Raw genomic sequence first — 11,146 nt, forward strand, 5'->3', positions numbered from 1 at the left:
AGGACCAGACTCCAGTACTAAAGTGATTTCAGCATTTCAAGGAACAGGTTCTCCTCCCAGGAACCAGGGATACAGCCACTGGTATTAAAAATGGGAGCAGACTCCTGGTACTAAAGTGATTTCAGCATTTCAGGGAACAGCCTCTCCTCCCAAACACCAGGGACAAGAGAAGAGGACACAGCCTTAAGCGGCACCCAGGGAGGTCTAGGCTGGGCAGGAGGAAGAATTTCTTCCCAGAAAGGAGACATCTCCTGTTCCCACATCTGGTGTTAAAACAGGACCAGGCTCCTGGTACTAAAAGTGATTTCAGCGTTTATTATAATAAAAGAAAGGCCTAAAGCAAGGGGGCTGGCAGGCCGAGCAGGAGCGATCCCGTCGAGGATGCTGCAGCACCGGCTCTGGGTCTGCTTCAGCAGCGATGTCCCCGATGTTCCAGGAGGAGCAGCACAGCTTCTCTGGGTCAGAAGACCCTTTTTATCCTGTTTTGTGTCCCATTGATTGGTTTCTTTTTGTATCCTTCATGCAAATCCAGTTTTAGACGCTTGATTGGCCCATTACAATTCTGTCCAGGCCAGCTCATTTTGCTTGGGGAGTGGTGCACTTCACTTAGGTGTAATTTCTTATAACTACCCTTTTAACCCCTTTTGCAATATAACAACCAAACTAACAGTACATGCTTAACAATTATCAACTATTTTACAACCGTTTCTAAGCTATTTTTAACATCTGGGGCTGGAGGAATAAAGCTAGCGCTCTGTGAGATCAGGGCCTGAGCGGTTTAAGGGGAAGGGAGATGATGTGGGGATCCACTCAGGCCTGCTTGGGGGCCTAAAGCTGATCCTGACCCAAGTGGGGTTGAGACTAAGGGATAATTCTCCTTTCTTCTATCCCTGCAAGGATGAATGTTTGCTAATTACAGAGATCTTTTTATGGATTGAAGGCAGGACTGAAAAACTGACTTAGTTTCATGCAAACCACGAGTAACCCATGTCAGTGAATACATACACACATAGAGAGAATATAAATTAAATATTCCACATTGGCAAAACCATCTGACTTAGATCCCGACTCTGACTTAGATCCTGCCAATGCCTGAAACACTTGCAGCATTCACAAATTCATCATAACCTGACCTTTCAAAAAAAGAGCAGTCCAGGGGTCTTCCTCCTGCCTGTGATTATGAAATGTTTTTAAATGTTTACTATTTAATGCAACAGATTTAAGTATTTAGGTGAGTTCTTCCTAGAGAATGAATTAGCTATCAGATATTGAGTATTTTGCATGAAAATTTAGATTCCTATGATAGAAAGGGATGTGATGTTCTTGTTTAGAAGGATTTAAACTAAAATAATTTGATTTCCTGGAAAAGGCCAAGTTCTAAAAACCAACAGGTATAACAGGATAAACACATCCCCACCTCAACCTGATTCCATGAAATTTCACATTTCTGAACTATACAAAATCCAAAATAACTTCGGTATCACTTCAGCTCTTGTGGAAAATGAAGACCTCATGTCTGTTAAATCTCTGTGCTCCTGAGACAACACAAAACCCCACAGCAGTGGTGGGAGAAGGGAAAGAAGCACCCACAACGTGGAGCAAGGCCTGGGGGAGTATCTGAAGTGGTTGCAAGCAGACTCTGGAAACATGGGACACATGCATACCTAAATTGTCATTAAAAATATGGAGAACAACCTGGGGAGGATTTGCAGTATAGCAGGGTTTGGGGCATTCTCAGCTGCCATACTTCTGGGAAAAAGGGATTGAGAACAGATTCCCTGCTCATGTCTTTTCAGCTGGGATGGCTCTAGAGTCTTAAAAATCTGCTTTCTGTTAGGAAAAAACTATAAAATGTTCAGCAAAAGGTGAAAAACACGTCTTTCATTGGCATAAAATCAGGAGATTTCCTTGCAGGAGGGCGTAATGAAAATTCCCTAGAAAGTAGAATACAGAAAGAATAACTGCCGCTGGCAGCAAACTCCAACTCTCAGCAAATACATGCGTTACAAATCTAACAAAACAAACAAACATCACTCAAAGCCTTGCATGTGTGTACAAGCCAGGTTTAACAATTTTTTTTAACTTTAGGATTGGGTCTTAAATTGTACATAATTGGTCAAGTCCTTTCTTACTTCTATTTCCCACTTTAGTTCTTAAAATTTGGTGTCTATTGAACCCTGTTTTAGGGCTTTTTCTAAACCCAAGAAGGAGAATTTTGTTAACAGTGCAATAAAAATAACTTCATAGTGTTACAAGGAAACATTAAAGACTTTTTTTTTGTGTGTGCTGCTCTTTCCCTTAAAAAAAAATACAGACATTGTTTCTTTAAAAGGCTCCATCTGCAAATCCCATTAGATGTGCATATAAGGTTTCAGATGATTAATAGCTGCCTGCTTTGCTTTGGTTGGAGGGGCTGAGGGTATGTGTGTTAACCCCTCCCTCCCCTCGCTCACATTTCACTTCACAAACTTGTCACTGTCTCCCCAGCACAGTATTTAAAAAGTGTTTCCCCCATGCCCAGCCCTTCACAAGGAAGCAGCTCATGGCAACCCCTGCCTAAATCTGGTTGGCAATGAAGACCTTTAAAACCAGAGTTTCTAAAGTAGCAAACCTGCAGCAGCATCAAACTGCTGTTTAGGGAGGAGATCTACTCTGTCAAATTTGGAGGAGTTTCTGTCTGCTTCTCTTCTGCTTCTGGAGGCTGAGCTGTCAGCAGGCAGGAGCCCTGAGGCGTGGGCAGGACTGGAGGCAGATGGATCCCAGCAGCAGCAGCTGCATGCGCAGCCCACAGCCTCCCTCCCTGCTCTGGGGCTGTGTGAGGAGCTCCCACAGCGACCTGAGCACAGCTCCAGGGCTCAGCCACTACCCAGCAGCACCGTTCTCCTTCCAGCAAAAAGCAGATTTTGCTGCTTACTCCGATTTCTCAGCCTCCTGCCTGGTGCCAGCTCCCCACGGCTTCCCGCAGGAGCAGCACCCCTCATTCCAGCACCCCGAGTGGCACCTGGCAGCACCTGAGGCCACAAGAGGAGCAAACCCAGGGCTGGCCTTGGCTTCTGGAGAGTCTGAGGGCAGCAGCACCAGCCTAGTGAGTGTGGCTGTGGATGAAGAGGATGAGGCACCAGCAAATCCTACAAGTGACTCTGAGAAAAAGCCATCCAGAAGGAAAAAGGAAAGCTCAGGTAGGTGATGTGAAATCAGGGCTGTGGGAGAGTGAAGGAGATGGAATGAGAACACCTGGTGGGACTGAGAGTTAAGAAAGAAAGCTGCTGAGCAAGACATTTCATAATATTTCCTGGGGAAACTTTAGACAGTGACAGCACTGTAACTGTCTGATTCTTGTTCTGGTCTTTGTATTTCACTCCTGCAGATCTTGGGTACTGAGCTGGGCATTTTACTCACCAGCACAACGCACATTTGCTGTGACTGAGCAGGAGTCACATGGCATGTGCACACAGGACTGGAAGTCCTGGGACGTGGAGTTATACATCCACACCTGCCATTGGTCTGAGCAAAAGAGAACGGCAGAGAGCAAAGATCCCTCACCTTGAGCTGCCTGTGGTAGTAGGGAATGTCATACTAGGGATCTGAATGTCATACTAGGGATCTGAATGTCATACTAGGGATTTGACATCTCAGTTTATGGTAAGAAGTACAAGAGGCAAAGTCTTCCTTTAAATACAAATTCTATTCCGTCTCACTAAATGTTAAATATTTTAACCTCAGAACAGGAGGTTCTAAAAGTTTGCCCGTGAGTACAATGTCCAACAGTGCAGAAAGTGTTTGTGGTTTCCATGGTGTCATCCTAGCTAGCAAAAGACATTCTTTCTAGTGTAAAAATCAATAATTTCATAGTTATACAAACTCTAAGTTGCTGATATCTCAGATCCAAATCAGGGAAATATGCATCATATTGTTTTTTCTTAGGAAGTTGTTAAAATTTAAGGTGCTTCTATGCATTCAAATGCCATAGTATTCACTTGCAAGCTACAGTGTGCTTTTTCCCACAGCCCTGCTACCACGTGGAGAATATTTTCCAGTAGCCTCATTTCACAGGCAGAGAATGCAGGGATAAAAATATTAATGGATTGATTTCTAGGTTTTGCAGACATTCATAGAATTTAAGTCAATTTATACTGAAAAAGCATGTTTAGGCAAAATTTTCCCAAATGCAAAGAATTTTAAATAAATAATAATTTAAAAGGTGAACAACACTTAGTCATGGGTAAACAGCAGATTTCAGCTTACTCACATTAGAGGGATATCTTTATCCTTAAAGAGACTGATTCTAAAGCACATCTCCCTGTTTTAAGTAGAAGAAAAAAGTTCCTTTATTCTCTCTTACTAGCACTCTTTACATTTCCTTTTCATACTTGCTGCTGTCCCCTACTCTCTTCCTTTCAGGGAGCTGCAAGCAATGACATCCCTGAGAGATCTGGGTTTCTACCTTCTGGTGGCCACTGCAGCCCTGGGGAGAGGCAGCTGCTAAATTCAGCCCAGCACTGGAGCTGCTTGGGATCCTGGAAGGAGACACACTCCTTGGGAGAGACACATATTTTCCTTTCCCTTTCCCCTTTCCTTTCCCCTTTCCAAATTTCCTGAATTTCCCTTCCCTTCCATGAACTTCCCTGAGCTTCTCTTCCCTGAACTTCCCTTGCTCTCCTTTCTTCTTTTTCAACTGGCTGTACAGTAGGAAAAACCTACCCAAGATGATTTGTCCTTTCACACATTTGTCATTTCTCACATTCTGTTGTCAAAACTGAAGCAGCTGGGCCACATTTCCACCTCTGGAATCTCCCAGAACCTCAAGCCATGGATAAAGATTGTCTCTTGACAATGCCCTGTGGCACACAGTGGGGATGAGAGATTCCAAGCCACACACCCTGCTCTGCTCCCAGAAATATCCAAATATCCATTTTAAATTATTCCCACTGCCCCTTGGAAAGGGAGTCCTTCCCACAGGGACGTGATGAGCTCCCAGGTACTTTGCATTTGCTACTTGTTTATAATTTCTGCCATGTGCTGGAGGCTTTGGAGAGCTGCTGCACCCTCCATGTGTCTCACACGCCCCAGGGGAAGCCCTTGAGTCCAAGGCTCCCAGGAGGTGGTGGCAAAGTTCCCAACAAGAGATCCACACTTCAAATCCTGCTTTATGATATACAGGGAGTCCCCAACACAGGAAATGATTGGTATTTTATTTTATTGATTCAGAAGGTTGAATAATTACTTTGTTAAAACTATATTATATTACATTAATAGTGTATTATAACTATACTAAAGAGATACTATACTATATTATATAAAAGATACATACTAAACATAAATATAAAACATACATATTAAAGAACTAAATATATTAAAGATAAATGTAAATATAAAAGATACATACTAATTACACTATAATATAAAAAGATACATACTAAAGAAAAACCTGTGTCTGTCTCTAGACAGCTAGGACACAGCTTTGACCCAACAGGACAATTAATATAAACAATTATAACTAGAATTTAATTAAGAAATCCCTTCAGGTAAACAATCTTCTTAACACATTCTAAATGTGCAAAACAACAGAAGCACAGAAAAGAGATAAGAATTGTTTTCTCTTCTTCTCTCTGTGCTTCTCCAGGAAAAACCTGTGAGAGAGAATTATGTGTCTCTCTGTTCAGAGAATGTGAATTCCCTGCTTCCCCACTGCTCCCTCAAAGTCACACTTTGAAATGTGATAGTGTGTCTGTGCAGTAACAAAGGGGATTGTTAAACTGTGGGCAAAAACGTGGGCAGAAACTTGTGGAGTTTTGTTCCTGTACATTTTCATTGCAGATTTTCTATCAATAGCTGAAACTATTTAAATAGCATTAATCTCACTACTTTACAGTGACAGGAATATAGTAATAGTAAGTTTACATCTGTAGGAAGCTTTGGCTTTGTTTCACCTTGGAAAGGTTGAGAAAGCACAAGTTTTTCTGCTAAATTAAAATTACTTATCTTGGCAGACATAAATCCTAGATCCGACAGGAAAAAGAAAGCGGGACAGGTTGATGGCTAGGCACTTTTTACAGAGCCCATGTAAGAAGACAGGATTTTGTTTAACCAGAGCCCATCCCATTACTAACCTTGGGTTAGTGAGACTAATTATTTGTGGATTTCTGAAGCAGCAAAAGCAGCATGGAACAAACCAGCCAAATTCCCTTGGAGTGGAAAGCAGTCCAGCTGCAGTGTGTGACACACTGGTCACTTGTGCATCACCAGACCTGTGTTTGATTTCTCCATTTCTGATGGGCACAGATAAGGTCAGATCAGTCACAAAGCCCACAGTCACACCTCACAGATTTCTCCAGTTTTACTACTTTGGCGACCAAAATGACACCGACAAGATGAAGCTGCACACTGTGCTCATGTTGTTACCATTTTGCTTATCATTTCTGTGTAGGAATATTCTTCTAGGACACGCAGAATTGTGTACTGTTTACACACAAAACTTAAGTAACTAATTCTCAGCATAACAAAAATGTTACTACCATATTTAGTTAGGGAATCTAGCAAGAGGGGAGAAAGAGTCAAGGAACTCACAAAACTGACTCCTTTAAACACCAGCAGTTTGGACTTTGCTTACTAAAAGAAATTTTTTCCTTGCATTGCTTTGAGATTCTTTGAACACCAATTTTAAAAACACAGGAGAAAAGAAAACAAAATAAAAAGAAGGAAAAGAAACCCAAGAAAGTATTAAAAAATGAAAAAGGGTTGCCACAGTCTCAGGCAAAGTAATTTTGTGTTTGCTTATTATCATAATTGGTACAGCATCACTTTGACTATGGCTTGAAATTTTACTTTGAAATACAACTCTTGAAAACATTGCAGAAATGTACAGGAATAGCAAACAGGTTTTTCAGGACAGCACAATGACAAGGATGATACTGAGGCCAGGATGTACACTGACACGAGATCTACTCGTAGTTTTCATTTAGCAAGGATTAGAAAAAATTAAAACACAAAGTGTTCAAGGTGGGTCTGGGCGTAAAAAACCTGTTTCTCTGCTTTTGCTTGTTTTACTGCCACACGTCCCCAGAATTTCCAGGCCATGCTCCACACCTGAGGGTGCTCACTGAGTGATTTGTTCTCATGTCCTGCACCAAAGCTGGGCACCATCCACTCCTAAGATCCTTCATGCTGCATGGTAGATCAGGGGAGGGTGAAAATATGTATGTAAGGAATAAAAGTAAAAATGTGTCAGCAAAGAATGAGAACTCCTTTCCCACAGCTCCTGTGCAGACCCAGGCAATTCTGACACCGCCGGCCATCCTGACTGAGCTGTTATCATAGCAGTGAGCCTCTGAACAGGGAATAACGAGTATTAATTCTATTATTGTAGAAGGCTAATTAATTGCTTTATTATACTATACTATTAAGTAAAACCCATCACTCTTACCAGTCACAACACACATGTGGATCTAATTAGTTAATGAATCTAAAACACTATCACCAGAATCTAATTAAAATATCATCCTTTGGTAAACAAATCTCCATAACACGTTCCACATGTGCACAACAACAGATGCAGCAAGTGGAGATAAGAATTGTTTCTCATTCTTTTCTCTGAGCTTTCTCACAGCTTCTCAGGAGAATCCTGGGAGAGAATTATGTCTCTCTCTGTCCAGAGATGTGATTACCACAAAGTGTCCCACCTCTGTCCTCTTAAAACCACCACTCAGTCATGCTGAGCTTGAGGGGGCATAAAGAAACATCTTAAAGCTTCCACTGATCACTTCAAGGAGTCGTTTAGATCTCTGCAACGCACCCATATCAGCATAACCTCAAATCACACCAGTGTGCTTGCCTCAGAGAACCAGAACTTGAGCAATAAGGCAGAAACAGGTGGGGCAGCCTCACCTCGAGTTCTGGGGACAGTTCTGGGTACCACAATGGAAGAGAGATGTAAAGCTCTTAGAGAGCATCCAGGGGAGCACTGTGAGGATGGTGAAGGGTCTAGAGGGGAAGTCATGTCAGGAATGACTGAGATCAGCTGTCTTATTCAGTCTGGAGGAGACCTCATCACAGCCTAGAGTTTTCTCACAGGGGGAAGCAGATGGTCAGGCACTGATCTCTTCTCTGGTGGCCAGTGACAGGACGCAAGGAAATGGCTTGAATTTATGTCAGGAGAGGTTTAGATTGGACATTAAGAAAAGGTTCCCCAGGGAAGTGGTCACAGCACCAAGCCTGGCAGAGTTCAAGAAGCATCTGGACAATGCTTTCAAGGCCCATGGTGTGTGTCTGAGGTTGTCCTGCCCTGGACCAGGAATTGGGCTGGTGGATCCCTTCCAGCTCAGGGTGTTCTACCAGCCTGTTATTCTAAAGACTCACCCCCATCAGCATCACCTCAAATCACACCAGTGTGCTTGCCTCTTAGAGAAGCAGAGCTCCAGCAACAAGGCGGAAAGCAGCAGCAAGTCACGGAAGGAAAGGACAGCTTTCACCAAGGAGCAGCTGAGGGAGCTGGAAGCTGAATTTGCCCACCACAACTACCTGACAAGGCTGAGGAGATACGAGATAGCTGTGAACCTGGATCTCACCGAAAGACAAGTACTTCCCAAACCCTCCCCAGCTCCTCCTTCCTCGCCCACAACTTCCCCCTAATGCTAAAAACCAGATTCTGTTACTCAAGGGTCTGCTTTTGCAATGGCACAGAGGTATTTTAAAACAAAGACTCCACATTCTTTCCAACACCTTAGTTACACGTTTCTGTAAGTAGTTAATAATTTAATTGTGTTTCTCTCAACTAATGATACACCTGGTAATAACTGGTCTCTGCTGAGTTCTTGTTTACCACCATTCATTGGTGCATATTGATATATCAAGGTTTACATATGGAATATGGATATCACCTTAGACTTTGACTAACAGGAAATTATTGGAATTAATGTTTGATACATGCATTCTTCCTGGGTCAGGTAGTATTTTGAGGAAAGACAATTATGCAGAGTTTTGTGGAGAGAGGTATTTATGTTTTCTCATTGTCATCTCAGTCCAGATTTCCTTATCAAGGCTAAGTGGACAGCAGAATAATTGTGTAATTATGTGAGGAAAATTAGAATTCCTGAAGCATTAGATTGGATGGCCTAGATGTTAAAAATACATGTGAGGTACTGTGCCTTATTTGCCATGAAGACAGAGTCTAGGCAAAGCACTCGTACTACCTTTGAGGGTTTCAGAGGAACATCTGTGTGGAGCATTTTAGAAAGAATTGTTCCAGTCCGTGTTAGAGAGATGGATTAGTCAAACTCTGTTCACCTTCTCTCCAGATAATTCAGATAATTCCACAAATTATCTGTCTACACACATATGCATATCTCTGCATATACAGCTCAGGTTGAAGTAATTATTTTCTCTCTATCACCCAGGTCAAAGTATGGTTTCAAAACAGAAGAATGAAGTGGAAACGTGTTAAAGGTGGGCAAGCAGTGCCCCCACACGAACATGACACAGAGGATGTGGACTCTGCTGCCTCCCCCAGCTCTGAGTAGTCCCTGCAGCGATGGGAGAGGAGTTTGGAGAAAGTCATTGACTGGAATGTGGGTGCAACTGCTTAGAATCAGCTCCACAAAGAGACCATAGTCTTTAAAAGGTGATGATGCTTGAGGTTACGGAGACAATTAAAGAGCACAGGGGGGAAAAAGCCAAAGGACAGCATGGTTTTGATTTTTGTCTCTCAAACTGTCTTACTACCACAGATGTGTCTACAGAAAAAAACAACAACAAACACTGAATATAAAACAGGAGTAATGTTGTAGAGACTCTCAAATATCCAGAAAATCCAGATTGTTAGTCAGCACACACAGCTCTGTCCTCATCCAGGCTTCCCTGGTCACACCTATTCAGTCTGCATTTGGACTTGACAATGCACATTTTCCCTGTGCCCTACTTGGAGAGAAATAAATGCTTTGATAGTCACTGATTTTTCTTGCAAAATGAGTTGGACACCTGTATGAATAGACAATAAGATTACAAAATAAAATGTGAGTCTAAAAATAGATATATACAGAAGTCTGCTCACCAGTTTTAGAAGAGAGGCTTTCCCACTGACAGTCCAAGAAGGTCAGTGCCTTGTTGAGGGCAGCAATTTGCAGAGGGAGATTTCTTCCAAGCTTACTGTAAATCCTGAAATTAAATTGCTAGATCTCAATTTCAAATATTTTTTCAAAGCAGTCATTACCAAATGTCCCAGCAGGCACAGCAGAGACTGAACTCTCAACACAACAGCTAAAATATCACCATTTTGGTTTCAAGTTTTCCAATAAACTGCCACAGCACGACCAGGAGTCTTAAGACTACTTAAGAACATTCCCGGTTTAAATTATCCCCACTTTCGACCAAAATTTATAGCGTATCAAATCATGATGATTTAGAAAAGCATAGTGCCTGCTCCCATTTCTTATATCTTTTTTTTCATCTACTAATGCCATATTTTAAGCAGAATTTTACACTAGTGTACCACATTATGACCATTGAGAATACTGAAACTCTGGGTTAAATATTTCAAAGGTGACCATTATTTGCAGCTAGAGCCTTTCACCTTACTCTGATGCTGTTGTGGTTGCATGTGAACTGTAGATATGCTGGGTACAAATTTGTATATCTGGATTATATGTTTATAAAGCTGTTAGTGGTAATTCCACTTGTAAAAGACCTCAAAAATTATAAATATCAATTTTTTAAAAAAACAAGGATGCTGTATTCTTTTCAAAGAGCTGCTTACTGTGTCTACTAAGAAAAAACATGCATTGCATTCCTTCTCAACCTTTCCAAACTGTGATTGATGGATGAAAAAAATCAACAGTTTAGAGCAAATATTTGTGCAAAACCAATTTAAAAGAGTAATTATTTTTTAAAAATAAATTATTTAAAATTAAAGAAACTTGAGCAATTTGAGCAGCACTGAGGAAGTGAATTAAGTTGGTGTCTGGTTTCCCATACTGCACTACTTGCTCTTATCCACTTTATCCAAAAACAAGTTACATAAAAAAAACTGCCAACACTCTTCTGCCCCAGAAAAAAAGAAAATAAAAAACAGCATCAGGGATGTCTCACATAGGGCCTCATGTAAATTCTGTGAATATAATACCTACCATATAATCAGTTACAACATTTAGGGGTA

General features: G+C 41.5%; 1 protein-coding gene across 1 annotated transcript; it reads left to right on the forward strand.

Annotated features, from left to right (window-relative positions):
• The first annotated feature begins 388 nt into the window (after positions 1-388).
• On the forward strand, positions 389-10,715 carry MEOX1 (mesenchyme homeobox 1). Its single transcript, XM_064399764.1, has 3 exons — positions 389-3,179; positions 8,402-8,574; positions 9,393-10,715. The coding sequence occupies exons 1-3, from the start codon at positions 2,753-2,755 to the stop codon at positions 9,513-9,515; spliced, it is 723 nt and encodes a 240-aa protein (XP_064255834.1). The 5' UTR covers positions 389-2,752; the 3' UTR covers positions 9,516-10,715.
• Positions 10,716-11,146: the final 431 nt, after the last annotated feature.

Source organism: Passer domesticus, chromosome 27 (assembly GCF_036417665.1).
Source record: "Passer domesticus isolate bPasDom1 chromosome 27, bPasDom1.hap1, whole genome shotgun sequence".
Lineage (NCBI taxonomy): Eukaryota > Metazoa > Chordata > Aves > Passeriformes > Passeridae > Passer > Passer domesticus.

Bases quoted from the DNA above. Each gene is read 5' to 3' on its own strand.
- MEOX1 (XM_064399764.1), top strand. From the start codon at position 2,753: ATGGATCCCAGCAGCAGCAGCTGCATGCGCAGCCCACAGCCTCCCTCC. The intron at 3,180-8,401 runs GTAGGTGATGTG...CTTGCCTCTTAG, and splicing joins AAGGAAAAAGGAAAGCTCAG to AGAAGCAGAGCTCCAGCAAC. The intron at 8,575-9,392 runs GTACTTCCCAAA...TCTATCACCCAG, and splicing joins TGGATCTCACCGAAAGACAA to GTCAAAGTATGGTTTCAAAA.